The sequence below is a fragment of the Merops nubicus genome, unplaced genomic scaffold (genome assembly GCF_000691845.1).
Source record: "Merops nubicus isolate BGI_N331 unplaced genomic scaffold, ASM69184v1 scaffold31037, whole genome shotgun sequence".
Classification (NCBI taxonomy): domain Eukaryota; kingdom Metazoa; phylum Chordata; class Aves; order Coraciiformes; family Meropidae; genus Merops; species Merops nubicus.
The window spans coordinates 1-18482 of NW_008622794.1; the positions used below are offsets into that span (position 1 = coordinate 1).

General features: G+C 36.7%; 1 protein-coding gene across 1 annotated transcript; it reads left to right on the forward strand.

Moving 5' to 3' along the window:
• Positions 1-380: 380 nt before the first annotated feature.
• FAM204A (family with sequence similarity 204, member A) lies at positions 381-15662 on the forward strand. Its single transcript, XM_008944916.1, has 7 exons — positions 381-629; positions 1550-1640; positions 2173-2206; positions 2631-2733; positions 4426-4515; positions 15142-15248; positions 15611-15662. The coding sequence occupies exons 1-7, from the start codon at positions 381-383 to the stop codon at positions 15660-15662; spliced, it is 726 nt and encodes a 241-aa protein (XP_008943164.1).
• The last annotated feature ends 2820 nt before the right edge of the window (positions 15663-18482 follow it).

An 18482-nucleotide genomic window follows, 5' to 3' on the forward strand; every position in this document is an offset into this window, starting at 1 on the left:
GGCGAGGGTGGGACGCTCTCCGCCAAAGGGGCCTCCCCTGTTCGGTGCGGTATCGCCCTTCAGCTGAAAGCGGCTGTAAACAAATGCGAGGGGACGAAACTTTGGAGAACAAGGAAGGAGAAAAGAAACAAGAACCAATATTCTCACTCTCTGTATGTAAATCTTCGATTTCTTTCTGGAATAGTGAGTATTAGAACCTGTGTTATGTGCTTGTCTTAAACGTCTAACGATAGTAATTTTGTTTTCAGTTGCTGTGTTTTGTTATTCCGGCTTCTCTCTTCTGCAGGCTAATCGTGTTTTTGTCTTGGAATGGGTAAGCTCACATGACTCTGGTGTCTTTGCAGTGACTTAAAGTGGCCTGGACTTGTTTAAACTGGGAGATGTGGAGTGGACTGTTACCTCCAGGACTGAATGAAAGTGACGTTGACTTCAGTTCTGACGATGGAGATGAATTGCATGGCTCCTTTTCAAAGGGTGCAAAGGAAGATGCTGGAAGAGTTCTGCTTTCTGAATCCCAGGAGAATGGACCTGAAAGTAATGCCAACCCTGAAGCTGTTGAGAGGTCAGCGACAGATGGAGAAAATGAATCTCACACGTGCCCTTCTGGAGTTCCTTTGAGTATGTGGAATGTGGGTATCATTACAGGTCTCCAGGTGTCCAGAGGGTAAATGCAACATACTCAAAGTTGAATGGCTGATTTTTAGATTTAAATAACTCAGTGTTGGATATTCAATATACAGATCTGAAATGAAATAAAATATGATTGAAGTGCAACTGTCATAATATACCCTAGATTGTTTCAAGCAGGGAGAACAGGAATTTTCCCCCCTAGTACCATGGTGATTGAAAGCCCAGCAGGGAGATGTTTGGATAACTATACAGTTGCCTAAGGACTTGAGTTTTTGGTAGTGTATGGATTTGGAGCTTCTTTTTTAACTGCTTTCTGCTTTTATGGGGATTTGTGGCCAAATATCTGTGACACAGAGGCGTGTACATTTCTGCTTTCTGTAGGGGTTACCTGCAGGCACTCAGACTGCTAGTTGCTTATAAACTCTTGATTTTCTTGGTGCCAGTAAGGACTGGAGAAAAGTCAATGTAAACAAAGCAATCTGTGTTTTAGGTTTTTGAGTCAAAATAAGCCTTGGCAAAAGCTGGTTTCTTTTCTCCACACAAGTAGCCTGCTGTGCAGAGGCTGTGCTGTCACTAGTACCTGCATGACAAAATGCCAGCTAGGCAGTAGCAACACACTGAGTAGCTCAGGAGTGCACAGCCAGCCCAGCTGAGATCATTGTCATGTCCTGGGAAACAAAATTGAATAGTTCTTGGATTTACAAAGGGTAGAAAGTCAGAGAGAGGTGGTGGAAGATTAGGGATGATTCCAGTTTGACACTATTGGAGTTGGATGTTCTGAATGCATAAATGTTAATGCTGTAGTTACAGCAAGCTACTGTGGATATATAGATACTGGGATGACATTTCTCAACACATTTTTTTTTAAAAAATAGGGAAAAAAATTAAACCCCTTATTTGCCTTTTCTCACTGTTGCAGAAATTTTTGGAGCTTCAGAAGAAAAACCATGAAATGAAGACACAAGCAAATGAGGGATACAAAAGCAGGAAAAGAAAGCGCCGCAGAAAAGGTGTGTTATATAATTGCAGAATTTACTTTCTCAAAATGGAATTGGTATCAAATCCACTGAAAGTGGGGGTTGCTGGATTGTGGGGTTTTTTTTGTTTGTTTTTGTTTGATGGTTTTTTTTTTACCAAGAATTGAATGTTTGAATAGATATATTCTAGCTATTATTTAGTATTTTGTGTTTCCAGTTGTATACATCACTTGTAGGACTAGGTTTTAAATTGCTACTTAAAGTTTTTCATCTCATACCTTTGTCACCTTTTTAAGAAAGAGTTAGAACTTCACGATTAATACTGATCTGTAATGGCTAAGTGTGTTTCAGTAACTCTATAACATACTTTTGTGTATTCTGGTTACAAGTTCTTTGCAGATATAGGAGGTTCTTTGTATGAAAAGTTTAAATCCATGTGATCTTGGGTAAAAATCCTAGGGTGTCAGTCTTGCAAAGGAAATGTGACCACAGTTCTGTTCACTTCACTGGGTGCTGTAGGGTACTCCTGTGTAATGTTGCATTTTCTTTTCTTTTTTTCCCCTAGAAAAACAGAAAAAGAACGATGAAGTGACTAAGAGGTATAACCAGATCAATGTGATTGTCTGAGATCTGCTTTAATATCAGACAAAACTTGTCAAAGACCATGTGCATGGGCAAAGCCTGGCTTTGAACATCACGTGAAGCATCTGCTGAAGTTGTTCAGTGTCTCTGTTGGGCAAGCTGAAGTTGATTCCAGGGAGTGCTTAATGAACTTTATTGCTTGATTTTAAAAATAACACGACTGTATTATTGAAGGGAACTGAAAATGGGCTTAATGTTCTTCCTAAGGGTGTTTTGCATGGAGTTGTGTACAAGCTTGCTTTCCATATTGTGGCATTACACTTACAGGGGGAAAGGAATAAGTAATTTAATGGCAGAATTTCTTTTAGGGTTGAAAAGACTATTAAAAGTTGTGGGAAGGGAACAGGCTATATTAATGACTCACTTTTGTTTTGGTTTTAGTAGTCAAGAGCTGGTAAATGAAGACAAATGGAAAGAACTTACACAGTACTTTGGAGCCAATGATAGATTTGAATCACTTGTGGACAGCAGGGCTCCACAAAAGGTGACTCTTGTTACAAAAGCAATGTCAGCTTGTGCTTGGCAGTAAAAACTCAGCCTTAACTAAGATAGAAATAGAGTATTTGAAAGTGAGTAAATAAGCAAGTCACTCTGAGGAAGGATACTTTTGTGCGCGTTTTAAATGAATCTCCTTTTATATATCACATGAATTGTACTTGGATTGAAGGACTGCTGTGCTTTCGAGACAGTATCTGTTTGCTTCCTGTCTTTCTGTTTTCTGTTATTTCCTTTATTATCATGGGAAACAGAAGACTTCATATGCATGGTTTGATTTTTTTCCCTTCATTTTTTAGTCATGTTTTAACTTTGAAATGTGTCAAGTAAATCCATTACTTGGCACCAGTGGCTATAGAAATTAGAGAGTCAAACCTGCCACACAGTTTTACTGGATTTATAACACAGTCTGTGTGTAAATATCATTGTGTAACCACTCATACTTGAAATGACTGGTTTAATATGATGTGCAAGTTAAGAATCTCTTTAAAGGCCAATATAAGTTGTATGATATCAAATGTTCAATTAGCCTCATTTATGGTAAACTTTATATTTTTCTTTTACTTAAAATGAGTTTCTGCATGTGAGTCATGAAACATTGTTCACTTTTGTGTTCTTCCTTTTGACGGGTATTTAGTTGATATTAAACTGCTGAGGACAGATCTGGAATGAGGCCTGAAGTGTTAAAATGCAGATGCTCTCCATGTAGGTGCAGAGATTTTATCAGTAGTGGAGTGTCTGTCTCAGTTTCAGAAAAGACATCTAACAGAATTGGCTGTCACTGCAACTTCCACCTGAATAATTCAAGTCCAGTATTTGCAGATCACTGTTTCTCAAGGATTCTGTTTGTTTTTATGCTTTTATCTTTTTAAAAAGTATATACTACAAAACTGTCAAATGTGTTTCCTGTAGTATCACTTCTATTCACAGCCTCACTGGTTTCAAATATTCTTTTTTTTTTTATGAGAGTGTGGATTTTTTTTTGGTGATATTCTTAAGTCGGAGCCTATTCTTACACTACCCTTTTATATTCCTTCAGAAGTTCCCAACAGTAATTTCCAGTAAATATTGACTTTTTATTGTTACATTATTTGTAAATGTTGTTAAACAAGTTAAGTTACCTTCATCATAAAGGTTATTTTTTAATTTAAGAGATTAAATTCTAAAGCTTTTTCATTGTTTTCCATTGGACTGCTAGAATTTGTGATTTATTAGCACAGAGGAATGGCACCACGCCAGAACTCGTGGGTTTTTGGAGAGAGATAAGATCTCAGAACTGTAACGATACAGTGGTAATTGCCATTCTTCATGTTACCTGACACATATATTGCACGTTTTGTTTAGAAAGCTCCAGGGATGGAAGAGATAAGCCAGATCTTCAGATGAAATTTTATTTTGACAGGCATAAACTAGTCCATGTAATTTTTTTAACCTGCAGTATTATCCTGCACATAAGGTGGAACTAATGCAATGATTTGTGCTCAGGCAGCCTTTCAGTGAATTCTTAATTATATGTCCATTACAATACACAGACAGTGATGTGTGTTACAGAGAAATTACAGGTTTATGCAGTGTCTTAAAATAAAGAATTTTATTAGAGAAATATTTTTAGAAATGAGATACCTCCTTTAAACATGTTATTTCTTAGTTGTCCTAAAAATAATTGCTTTTCTTTTTCTAGTCTGGCCTTGAACTTAGCATAGAGAAGTCTGTGGCCGAAGGTGACATTGACAAGGCTGAGGAGCTGAGTGATAGATTAGCCATTCGTGAGGTAAGTGGGCTGGGAACAAGGGCTCTGAGGAAAGATTTAGTTTTGTACATCTGCACGAAAAGTGTGGTAACTGAAATAGCATTGAAGATGGTTTGGGGCATCTTTCCTGTTTCCTAAGGAGACTTTTGTCAGTGATTGAAGGATTTTGCTGCTGATCTAGTAATGCTTGGACAGCTGTAGCCGTGTATAAGAATTGAAAGTAGAGCCATGAAGAATCCCAAGTAACCTTGCCTTAAAGCCTTCCTGTCAGGTCCTCAAGTCAGGAGTTAGTAACTAGTCATCAATATTGAGCTTTTGATTTGTCTGCGTGTCACAAGCCAATAAAACAGGAGTAGAATGTTCCTTTCCTGTGAGTTCCCTGTACCTCGGGTTTATTTTTTTTTCCCATTCCCCCTCAATAAGTTTAGGAGACTTGCAGAAAGGTGGAGGTTTAGCAAGTTAGAGCAAGACATGCCTGAATAAGGATGGATATACTCCAACTTGAGTGTTAGTGCTTTTTTTCTGGTGTATTCATGTGATCAGGAGTTGATGGCTGGAAGAATTCTGAAGAATGAGAGCAGGTGGATGTCAAATGTCATGCTATAGCCTTGGATTGATACTTACAGAATGAATGGATTTTTCTCCTCCTTGTCATCATTTTTAGTATATAAAAATCAGGGTGAAAGAAACATCTTTTTTCAAGGTGTTATCTTGTTAGTTGTTTTATCTGAGTAATTCTGTGAAGGCTGTGCTGCTCTTTGCTCCAAAAAGTGGACCCTTTACATTGGCATGTAGTATGAGTGCATACTTAAACTGGTGAGAAATCCCATCAGATACCTGTGGTAATTCCAGTTTCATCTAGGAATAGTTAAATGGGTGCATGCATGGTAGGTGGTAGCAGCTGAAGTACATAATGGCAATCCCTGAAGGCTGCTGTGCCCACTGCTGTGTGCAGAGCATTATGTGTGCATGGGGGAGAAAATGGAAAGGATGAAAATTAGGATAAAAAGGTAGTTTTGAAGCCAGGTGAGAACAAGTAACTCACTAGTATTTATGATGAGTGGAGAAGCTGTCATTTTTAAAGTCAACTGTTTAATATCATTTAAGCTATAAATATTCTAGACTTATTCTTATTTCTAATATATATTATGTTTTTTTCCTTTAATTTTTCAATCTTGCATACTCTTCTATTTCCAAAGAATTAATGGGAACTTTTTGTCCACTGTATATACTAGCTAAATTTAAATGTATTAGAACAGCATTAAGAAAGACAAATTCAGAATACTTCTTATACAAATATTTAAAGTGTTCCCTAAGTACAGGCCCTCAAAGCTATAATGAAAAATTGCAGATGTAAATCTGTTTAATTCCATATAATACGAGATTGGGATGGCTTTTAAAACAGATGGCTTTTGAAATGGGAAATACAACTCTTAAGGTTCTGTAAATAAGATTAGGTAAAACTGTTTCTTAGTGTATATTCTTACACAATTATTAAACTCTTTAGTCACTTGGGGGACTAATGTCTAGACTCTCAGCTGCCTTTTCACCAGTGACCACAGAACTTCAGTCCACAAAGGTAACAGCTACTAACAGTGACAGGAAGGTATCCTGGCGTTCTCTTTGAGTCTGACCAGCTTCTCATTGGGATACCTTTGTGTTGCCTTTCATGTTTACAACAGGAAAAACAGATGGGAAATACAACTCTTAAGGTTCTGTAAATAAGATTAAAACTGTTTCTTAGTGTATATTCTTACCTACACACATCATTAAACTCTTTAGTCACTTGGGGGACTAATGTCTAGACTCTCAGCTGCCTTTTCACCAGTGACCACAGAACTTCAGTCCACAAAGGTAACAGCTACTAACAGTGACAGGAAGGTATCCTGGCGTTCTCTTTGAGTCTGACCAGCTTCTCATTGGGATACCTTTGTGTTGCCTTTCATGTTTACAACAGGAAAAACAGTTGGCTGTTCTCTTCACAAATGTCATTATCCCATCTAGTCTGAAGTGGTTAGAGTATCATAATCAATAAAACATACTGAGGTGCTAGTGCAAATTGTTTGAATGTAAAAACAAATTAATGTGAGAAGTTCTAAGGTTTTGTAATATTTATGATAAACTGTTATCTGACTTTGGTAGCCATGGGATTGTACGTCTAGCATATCCCAGGTGCTACAGCAATGCATTATTATTTGTGGAACATTAGCTCCAAATTGTTGACTTTCAAATATTAGCATGTTGTAATTCTGAAAACAAAATGCTTGAAACATTATTAGTATTCACAGCCCTGACTCGGTTTTGGTTAAGTGGGTTTATCTGAATAAATAGGATGTTGAAAGAAGGAAGACTCAAATGACTCTGGCTTGATCTCATGAGGAAATCTGAGGCAGAATCATGTGAATTCACTGGGGTTCTCTTCTGCTGTAAAGATGGGCTCCACTACCCACTGCAAGGTGGTTCTTTCTTTCTAAGAAGCTGTATTTTTTTAAGGGATCTTTTAAAATACTTCTTGTTCTGAGGAAATAATTCTAACAGTGACTAATTTTGATTCACTAAAGAATTTTAGGAAAGGATTTGATTATGGAAAAGACTGATTCAAAAATCATGTTGTGTACAATTAATAAAATTATTGCTTTCATATTGTATAGTCTTGGTTCTATCTCTACTTTGCAGCTTAAATGCGCCTTTTAAAACTCATTTTATGTAATATTTAGAAGAGTGTTCATTTTTAAATTATGTGGTTATTTGTATCCCTCTAACTCCCAAGTGCAACACAACACCATGAGGAAGTCAGGCATGGAGCTATACTGTGTACTAAAGTGCACCACTTCTGAAGTCTGGAGAAATGAGTGGATGAATTATTGTTCTTTTATCTCAACTTCATCTTTCTATGTATAGTTTTCATTTTCCTTGAGCAGGGTTGGGGGCAGGGAGCATGTGAGAGAGCTGCCTTCTCTTTGGGGTACAGCCCCCCCTTGCAGCCATGTGAAAATGTTCAGTGGGTAGGTGTTCTTTTTGAAATCAGGTGTATGGGGTTTTAATCGGCACCATTTTCTTTTGCAAGAAGCAGTGACTGGAACCTGCTGATAAAGCTTTTGCTTTGAGGCACAGATCCCAGAGTTCTTAAAGCCGTTTCCTGCCTTAATAAGTGAAACTAATTTTTGATGTATAACATTTATAAGCCTGTGAAACTGATAGGGCAGCTTCAGTATTTAGAAAAATGAAGCCAAAAATAAACAGATGATGAGAATAGGCAGTAAAAATGTCCTAAACAGCAAAGGAATGCCAAAATGATGCTGTCAATATGCTATCACTATGACACAGTGAGAAAAGGTTTTTCAAAATCAGATTCCTTTAAAATCGGGGATGATTTAGGCCACATGCATAATCTAGCAGCTGTCGAGTGGATCACTGACATTTACATCCTAAAAGCCTAGATGATGCTGCTTCAAGGTTTTGGGTCTTTTGGTTTCTTGTGGTATTTGTTGCAGGTTCTTCAAGGAAAATGTTATTGTACTGCTGTAAATGAGGTTTTGGGCAATATATTTGTTGCTTGCTTCTGCTTTGATGAATATGCACAAATGCTGATTTAAAACCAAAAGTTGTTAACATCCATTTGAGGTTTTAGATTGAGAGAAGTTAGAACCTGGATACCTTGTGGATGAGGCTCTGTATTTACTAGGGACTGCATGTGTGGATTCCTATGTAGCTTTTGAAACTAGCTAAAAACGTGTTACCCCTTTTTCATTGGCAGCTGCAAAAGAAAAGAACTGTACTTATGTGATGATGATGATATTCAGTCTAATCTCTTGGCAAACTTCACTAGAAAGTATTACCCCTGGTTTCCTGTTGCAGTCCTAGCTGGTGGACTAGATGAGTGGTTGCAGTTAGTTGGGGAGTTACCAGGGTAGCACATCTCAGACTGTGGCATTCTTGGCCATCCCCACAGCTTGTTCTCTTGTGGGGTGTTTTGGTGATCCTGAAATGGACTGGATGGTTTTATGTATGAGTGAAATTCTTCCTGAAAGAATATGGGCATGTCTTGCATTATGTTGTACAGAACAGTTTAGGTTTCTTCAGCTGGACTGCTTCTAGAGCCTGGTGTAGCTGGAGCATCGTGGTGCTGTGGTGCAGTTACAGTGTGTAAGAGCAGTGCTCTGGTGTAATGTAGTGCCTCAGAAATTCTGAACCTTTTAGAATGAAGGTTGTTGAGAGCATGACATTTTATGTGGACACTTAGCTGGGCTGAGATAAAATGTTTTTGTTGGTGATGCTCTAGGTATCTGAGATTTAAAGGTAGCAGGTACTTGGGTATGTAGCTGGGAACAGGCACTTGAAATTATATCAACTTTTCTAATGGTTTTGAAGAACCTTTTTGGAATAATATTTTGAAATGTTTTTTAAATGTTCCTACTGGGTTTGTGGGAATCTGCCTAGATTTTCTTAAAGAGCAAGTGTTGATAAATTGGAGCACTGTGACTATGTGTGGTAGAAGGTGTTTATCCTTTTGAGGAAGGATGTATGGGTGTATCACTTAGCTTTCAGTCCGTTGCAATTTGGAATAATACTTGTTTGGTTTAATTAGGAAAATAACTTCTACAGCTGTAAAAGATTCTCCCCACCACCCCAAATATGTAAACGTGAAAAGATCATCTAAGCTTTTTTCCCCCTAGAGAAAGAATTTTTCATAATGCTGTTGTACTCAAGTCATTGTATGTTGCCTCCAGAAGCAGAATGCAGATTTCTTATGGCTCTAATATTCTGAGAACTAATCTGGCTAAACCTCAAACTTCACATTTACTTGTGGTTTTTGTGTTAACTGCCTGGTAGGTAGGTGCCACGTTGTCTAAGAGCGCATTAGCCTGAGGACTGTAACTTGAAGATGATAAAATAATCTTGACCATATTAGACTTACCTGTCAAAAGGAACTTTTGAAATATTTTGTGATTTAGCGTGCTAAATTACTGGGGTAGCTGTCAGTCTCTAAATAGCGTGGGCTTTTTGACAGCACTGTTCCTGAGTGCTTAGCTTAGTGGCTTCTGGCATTTTGGTGAAAGATTCTTAAAAGCTGCAATTTATAAGGAAACTATGGTATTGTAATCGAGCTTAAATGAAAGATCTACGTTGTAATTGTCAAAACTAATTGGCTATTCACTGGGATATCATTCTCAAGTTACAGCAAGATCAATCCTGCTGTTGTCTTCAAAACCTTTTGCATCAGATTTGACGATCTTTTCTCATGATCAGATTAGTGTCTGTTGTTCCTAAGTAACTTCTAGTCCTATAACTTAGAATAAGAAATACATGGGCAAGGTTGTGCATTAAGATCATTGAGAACCATTCTGGAAGCTGTTTCCCATTTGAAGGTCTGGGTAGGACATGGCTGGTCATGAGGTCATGTACATTACTGTTTCATGGACAGGTTATAGTACCTGATGCCCTTCTATTGGTAAAATAAGGTTTTAAAATTCTAATGTTCACAGTTTATTGCAGTGCTTTTAGGTACCTGAAGAGATTGATGCAATTTTATATGGAATGTAACCAAGCACCAATTAACTTGGAAGTCTTGAACATTGAAGCATCCAGGGGGAAAAAAAAGAGTTTCTTTTTTTTTAATCTCTGAAGGATTTTCATTCTAACACTTAGCAGAGGTGCTTCCAAATATCTCTATTCATTGAGGTTGTCTTCTTTTAACCTTTGGAACATGGCAGGGTTATCACCTAGAATTACATTCTTATGCTCCCTTAATTATGTATATCTTTTCCTTAACAAACCTTAAAAAAAGATTTCAGATGTTACAAGTCTAATTAAAGAGACAGACAAAGCACAGTTTATACTGTAGATTTTTTCTGCAGTTCAATTAATCAGCATGTTTTCTCTTTTAATTAAAACCATTTTAGTAAATTAAAGCCCACAGCAAAACACATATATAATTTGTTTGTAATTAGCTCTTAATTGGTGGTAGTTGAAGCTTAGCACCCTTGGTTTCTTTCTTCATGATTGCCATTTTATTAGCAGCCAGTCATTAATTAATCTTTTTTTCTAATTAGCTTATAAAACTGTTGATGGCACATTATTGTAAATGTGATTTTAAGTTCAAAGCTTGTTAATAAGCTTTCTTACTTAGAAGAACAGAGATAAAGAAATTGCTGAAAACAGTACTACAGTTCTTTTTTTAAAACTGCCTTTCTTATAAGGGGGCTGTGTAAAGCATCTAACAGCTTATAGTTAATTTTTTAATGCTGTGTTTTCTCATGAATGGAAGAAGTTACTTGCATTTAAATGTTTAAATCTAGCAAAGAGCTTAATATTAGAACAGTTTTCTGTCCTTGCTCCATTACTGTGTCATCCAAATATAATTTGATGCTGTAATACACAGCATAAAAATACAACAAAGGTATTACAAAGTATTTTACAGTGGAAGTTGGGCACATGATTGAAAGGGGACAATTTTCACTGCAAAATCCACTCAGTATTCTTGTTTGCTTTATATATTTTATATACGTCAGCAGTGGATAACATTCCATAACATAAAAGGAGAAAATCATTGCTAAAGGCAAGCCTGAAATAGCTAGATTCATATTTGATGAGAAACTGTAACACTGTATTAAAAGCCTGTTTGGCTTCTCTGGTACCATCACAGGATATTTCAGGACCTGTTTGAATATAGATGTTTTGTTAGAGCTTCTGTAGGCTTAGCATTTGTACATCACACCATACCTCAGTTTTTCTGGAGCAGTTCTTGTCTCGCTGCTTGTATCGTTCAGCATTTACATTGCACAGCCCTATCTTAATGAAAAGTCTTTGTGATATTTGATGTTAAATGGCTCAGTTTGCAAGGAAGTTCTCTGGAAGTTACAGTAGATTCTGTTGCAACTTCACAAAAATGTTTACTCTTCTGCCTGAACTTTGCATACTATTTCAACTCTCAGCCATTTCTTTGCTTGTTTTAAAAGTGTTTTATGATGCTGTGCAAGAAACACTAGAAAGGGATAGCTGACAAGGAAAAAATTAAAAATTGGATAAAAAGTAAATGAATAATGTCATATTACTAAAAAGATGAGAGGCTAATTTGTGCCGACTTTTTGCTAATTTTGTTCAAGCCTCAAAATGAGGAGCTGTCACCCGTTCTGTGTAGCACTGATGACAGTGCCAATGATCCATGAAATAAGCTGCCGCTGGCTTTGTTCTGATAAGAATGAACAAATCTGCACAATGTACGGCTCCCAGAATCTCATTTTCATACTTGCATGCAGGCTAAAAGAAATAAGCTGTTTGCAGGCTTGATTAATCAGACATTTGAGGGTTTTTTGTCTCTTTGATCTCTTTCGTCTCCTAGGTAACTTGCTTGACATTAATGTTGAGCTTGAGTAAAGACAATCAGGAATTGTAGACCAAACTGATATAAAAATTAAAGACCTTAACACTTTAAGTACTCCAGTAATGGTTCCGCTTTACTTCAGAAAACATCTGTTTTCATTTAATTAAAGAACAAAAGAGAACGGCATAAATATTTTTCATAGAGACCTGTTATTCCATAAAAAGTTAGAGTATGATAATTGGTATTTTTAAATAAATGGCTCAAAACTGTTCAAAAAGCAGCAAAGCTTCAGAAATTTGTTACAAGGTAACAGTTCCAGATGAGTAGAAAATTTATGAAAAATAAGGGCTAAGGAGTTTTCCTTTTTGCTACACTGAACATCTAGACTAAGATATTTGCCAGGATTATTGGTCAACTTCAAAAAGGAGAGGTCTTTGCCCTGTAGAAACCAAGTTGTTTTTTAAGTTTGTCTTAAAAATATATATATTGTTACAAGGATGAACCATTATACCAGCTTTACTCCCCAATATGATTTACACACTTTAAACCTGTAAAATTGAAAGGAATTTAAAAAAAAAATGTCGCAGTGCGTTTGCTGGAGGTTATGCAGACGCTTTACAAATCTTCCAAGTGGCTGTAAAGATGAATGCCTCAAGGGTCTAGCCAGGGCCCTGCTTTTCCAACCAGCTAAAGCCCTTATCTTAAATCCAAGCAAAGTACCATTAATCTTTTTGAAAGACCTTTTATGGCTTTTAATATATCCCAAATTAGAACATTTTACACCCTTGGTTCCTGAAATATGGTGATAAAAAGCCTTTAGAGCTTAATTTTCCTTACTGCGTGCTCTGACCAATTTGCAGTTCTTTGTGATAATGTTTAGACACCTTAATTAAAATGCAGCAAAATATTGGATGTTCTATATGGAAAATGCTGATACTTTGACTACACAAGAAATTGTTGTATATATTTTTATTCATGCTTTCTTACTTCTTTTAAGATTGTATTTTATTAAGTTATCTGATGACCTGAAATTTTTTATTTAATGTAAAACCCATTGGCCAAGCTTTTATGGGCTTCTTTTTGGGGAGGAGGGAGTGACAATGTGTGTCGGGGTGTGGGTGTGAGCAGGAGATGTTTAATCTGACTAAAATGTTTGTATGTGCTTTATGTGTGACACATTTGTTTTCATGTCTTGAAAATTTGACTCTACGTAGCCTAGAAATAACATTAATGCTGCAAAATGTTTCTCCTTTTACTTCCACATACACAACAGAGGCTATTATTATCCTGTTTTTTCTGTACTCCTCAAAGATGGAAGAAGTCATTCTGTCTTCCAAGAAACACTTGTGTGTATTTGTGTACGTGTTCAGTAGACCACTAGAACGTATTTTAAGGAGATGGTGTTATTCATCACCTAATAAGAGTTAATTTTCAAGTGTGTTGGGAGGTAAATATATTTCAGAAATAAAGGCATGGTTCTGCTGATTCGTTGGCTTCAGCCATCAGATTGCTCTGTGTTTTTAAAACTAATAATTTAGTCCTGCTTCAATTAACAAGTAAATATTTTTTTAATATTTTAGGTGAGCTTTTTAAAGCATTTTTGTACTGCAAGTATATTAAAGGTAATAGCTGCCCTTAAATATCAAGTGACAATGCAGATAAGAGAATGTTATGTTCTAGTCTTTGACTTGAGATTTGGCAGTTCAGATGTTGACATTGAATTCCTAGTTATATAAAATTCTAATGCTTGTGAAAAATTGTGTAGCTAATGACATAAGTTTTGAAACATCCGGTCGCATGGATTATTTTGTGCATCACATGTATGACCTTGTATCACATGTAAACAGACAAAAAACCTTTTTCTCTTAAAGTGTTGTGCTTACCTCTGAACTGTGTGTTGCCAGTGTTCACACCTCGGACGAAGCACGGGCTGTTGTCCTTACTGCCTGTGTGTGTGTAGGCTCTCCAAGCCCTCTCCAGATAGGCTGCTTTCTTGGTTCTTGAACCCTGAAAGGCCTGTAAGGAAGAACAGCTTCTGAGTGATGCTGGTTTGGTTTGCCTTGTTAACACAATGATCAGCATCAACCTACTTGCAGGGCAGGTGTTTGATGGGACAGTTGTAGATGTCAGTGCATCTACATCTGAAGATGCACTCTTGAGTTTTCTCTCATCTTATTTGGATAAAATGTCTGTCAGAGTAATTAAGAGCTGCCTGTGTAGATAATGCAGATTATTGAAGTGTATTACCATTAACAACAGAACTGTCACCAAAGTGTTAAGGAGTGTTCTCTCACTTAGATCTCCAGTGCCTCTCTTGCTTGATGGTCCCGTGACGTTTTGGGTAAACATGTTAGCTAACTCAGTAGGTTTTGGAGTGGATGGGAAGAAAACCTGTTAGTCCACATCAGTTTGTAGCAGTTCTAGCTAAACGAAGTGCTTGTTTGTCTTGGAGGAATGCAGTAACATTTGAGACCAAATTCTTCCAGAATTTATAATTTAGCTGCAGATGATGAGTGATGACAGCAATCACAAAATGGAACTACAGTGAACAGGTTAGGAATGCTGATCAAGGAAAACACTCTGGTCATAGTTCACAGTACCTTCCTTTATCCTTTTTTTTTTTTCTTTATTCTTTTTTCCCTCCTTAACAATCATTAAAATGAACTTAATTCTCACAGCGTAAGTTTATCAAAGTAAAGTAGTATTTGCCTACAGCCTATTATGACCTTATTTGTAAAGCATGTGTGTTAACACACTAATAATCTAAAAGCTTAGTAGTGTGAAGACTAAATGCCAGATGGACTCCAAGGACACTGCTTCATTTACTTTCTAGGCAAACTGATTAAAACATGACTACTGGTACTACTGGAAAATGTGTGGTAGTGGCAGCTCTTCCTGTGTAAAACCGTGTGTCTTTTTGGGTGGTTTTCATACTGGTAAGACCTGGCACTATTGTGTTAGCACAGCTGAGGTCGCAGACTGGTCTTAATGATGGAGACTCTGTATGGATGGCTATATATTTTAAAACAAACAAACAAGCAAAAGGATCTAGTGGGCTATTGCCTTCTGCTTTTATTCTTGAAAACGAAGAGTTTGATGAAAAGCATTGCTTGCCCTGAGACCCCACTCCTTTGTATTTCTCTGAGGAGAGATTCTTGCTTGTCCGAGCTAATGGCACAGCATCAACCCCAATATTTGAAAAATATTTTAATATCTATTGACTTTCAAGAAACAATATCAGACTAAGTAATTTGTGAGGTTTAAATTTCATATGAGACAATTTGCATCTGTTCATTTTTCCTTCGTTCCTTTTCATGTCTTAGCTTGGTGTGAAAATTGCTAAAGCTGTTGCGTGCCGCAACTTTGTGAAAGCCAAGCAAGAAGCAGAGGCTGCCCAAGAAGCTCGGAAGAAAAAGAAGCTTGCTTGGGGGTAAGTCATTTGAGTATGGAATTAAACATTTGTGGTTTCATTGGCACTAAGTGTCTACAGTACAATCTCAGTTAAATGTTTTCTTAGTCGAAATAGGCTTGTGCTAATCTTATTTGTTTAGTTTAACCTTGCTGGGTTGCGGGGGGGTGGGTAGTGTTTTGGTTTTTTTAGCAGTGCATCTGACTTATGTACAGAGGGTTTACCAGAACTAAGGTACTGGTTATACAGCTACATTTACTTTTATCTCTTTTATTACAGTATTAAAAATTAAGTTTTTCATTTTGTTGTTCTTCATAGTATGGTTGAATACCTAAAACACATATGCTCGTGATTCCTAATGTGTTTTTTGGGCTCTATTTCAGATTTGAAGCCAAGAAAAGATGGGAAACAAAAAGCAACATGGGATACATGTAATTCATCCTGTTTTCCTCAGGAGTCAAACTACTTGTTTTTACTTGAAAAATCTTCGTGGGCGACGTCTTAAATCTCAACCAAAAAAAAAAAAAAAAAAAAACAAACAAACAAAAAACAAACACACAACAAAAATCACTCCCACCCCCCACCCCAAACCCCAGCACATCACATTCCTTGTCTCTGTTAATGCTGTTAGACTGCAGTATCTTGTTTTGGTGCTCTCTTGTAACGTAGAAAAAATACTACCCAAACATCTATGCTATGTGTTTTTCTCCCAAATACAAAAAAATCAAACCTAATGCATTGCAGAATGCATTTGGAGTCTGGTAGAGAAGTCTCTAAAGTTGGAATAAAATGTTTGGTCCATATGTGTTCTGTGCTGCAGTTACAATGTGTGGGTGTAAAGAGGGATTTTTTTCCTGATGAGTTTATGCAGACTTAATGCAGTAAGGACTACTTTTCTGATTGCTTGAAATTTCGGAGGGGCACTAAATAAAGAAAAGCAAAAACATCCTACCTGTTTAAGACCACCATTATTTATGCTTATATGGGTTTAGTAGATATAAAAAAAAAAAAAATAAGGCTGAAAAAACATCTATCTTCCCTCTCCTGGGAGGATCTGGTACTATTTGTCATGTCCTGGTGCCTCAGAATATTTCAAATTCCTGTTTTCCTTCCCAACAACTCAAGTTTTAAAAGTCCCAGTTTCTTTGAGCAGTTACAGTATAAAAATAAGTATCTTGAAAATTATCTGAACTGTTATGTTGTGCAGTTAAGATGCACCTAAGAAACAAATGCAGATTTTACTCCAAATGTTTTACAAATCAATTAGGATTTGAATGTTTGTTGCAAGAGTGTAACAAGGATTGATGCTGTTTCTTTGGAATTGTTCTCAGTGAGCAGTAAGGACACATTCAGAACTAATAACTTCTCTCCCTGCGTGTGTGTGTAGTCACCACAGTGCCTGAACTGAATTGGTAATGTAAATGTCAGTTATTGTTAACCAAGATTAATAGTGTTTCAGGCCAAAGGTATGGTATTACTGGAATGGTGATTTACTGTGTAAGCACTTGAGGCTACAACAACTTGCCAACAAACAGCAACGTGAAGTTTTACGGCACCAGCTCGAAGAGTTTAGGTTTGCAGTCCAACATGGAATAGTGCATTTTTGTTCATTAGCCCTCAGGATGTTTGATACTTTGTCTTTTTTAGCAGAACATTGTATTTCTTTCACAAAGATGAGAGTCTGCAATCTGATAATCTGCAGTTAGCTGTAATTAGTTATGATGACAGAGTTGAATACAATTGCCAGGATTGTAAATCAGGGGCTAAGCAGGTTTCTGCAGTATAGCATCATAAATCTCACACTATGGCTTCACAAACTACATTAGCTTTAGAAGCTTTGGTGTGGAAGAAAGCAATTGATATCTCTTAGTAAAGTGATGATCAAGTAAACATGCAGTTTACCTTTCACAGACAGATTACACCATGCACCTCCATCAAGATTTTTATTTCCAAATGTTCCTGTCTGAAACTTAGAGGCACTCTGTCCATAATTTCTATTGCTTTTAAGCAGCTGGGTGTTGCATACTGTTTGACCTTTCTGCTCATTATATACTGTAAAGCAGAATGATGCTGATAATTTTGTGCTGAAAACATCAGCAGTAGCCCATCAAGAGATTAAAAGTAGCATATATTAAACAGATTATATGTTTTTTGTATTAGTTGCTCTTAATGCTGTGTATTAGTCAAAGATCTCAATCTAGTTGCAAGGATCAGTGCTGTTTGATATGAAAACATGCTGCAGAAGAAATACAAACCCTCAAAACCATCTGTCCTCTGAGAATTTGCCACTCTGTATTTGCCGCAGCAGCGTGTGCCCAGTCACCTGGAATATTTTTCACTTACAATTACTAATTAGTTTTCTGTTAGGCCATTAATAATGTAGCCATTTAGGAATTATGCAGAATATTTGCATTTGGTTACTTGTGTGGTGAATTTAAAAATTATCACATTTGAAGTATTCTAATGTACCTAAAATACTCACTTAGAATATTAGCAAACTCCCAGCATTATACCACGATCAAAAGACAAACCCTGATTAACAGGCAATATACAGAAGCCTGAGACAGCTTTACAGAGATCATCTAAATACATACTAAATGAATGTGTAACTGTACCTTTAATGAGCATCCCTCTAAACTGCTGATATAACTCTAAGATGTCTTGCATGCCTTAGACTTTTTTTTTGTAGTTTTGCTCTGTGCTGTGAATTTTGGCCAAACAAGTAAAACTGTGTTCTGAGTTTTAACTTTCCTCATTTTTTTAAGTGTTAAACCAATCCAAATGCTTGTTTCAGTTACAGAAACCTTTTTAATCAGCTTAAATATATAATCTTACACCAAACTAAATTTGAGATGTAATAATTCTTTTAGCAAATGAAAAGTTTGCACTATCTTCTTGTCTGGCTGAAATTATGTATCTGAGAAGAATGTACTTAAATTATTAATTGCAGTACAAATCTGTTGTGAAGCCAAATATTTATTGTGAGCTCATTTGATGATACTTTGAGCTGGGCAACAGTTAAAAGGCACCCTTGCCTGAGCTGCTTCCTGCCCTGCAGAAGCCTTGAAATATGTGAATGTGTACACTAGTTTTGCCCATTTTTTTTCTCCACCACAGTTTCATATTTCTTCCAACTGTAGTACTTCCTGGGATATCCTAAGTAGTCATGTCATTTGAGGAAAAATCTTGTAGCTTGTCAAGTCAAGTGCAGTTCCTTGGGGTAAACAGAAATATTTTTGAAAAGGGGAACGTCCT

Coding starts and splice junctions, on each gene's coding strand:
- FAM204A (XM_008944916.1), top strand. CDS start 381: ATGTGGAGTGGACTGTTACCTCCAGGACTGAATGAAAGTGACGTTGAC. Junction 1,641..2,172: donor AAGAAAGCGCCGCAGAAAAG/GTGTGTTATATA, acceptor TTTTTCCCCTAG/AAAAACAGAAAAAGAACGAT. Junction 2,207..2,630: donor AACGATGAAGTGACTAAGAG/GTATAACCAGAT, acceptor TTTTGGTTTTAG/TAGTCAAGAGCTGGTAAATG.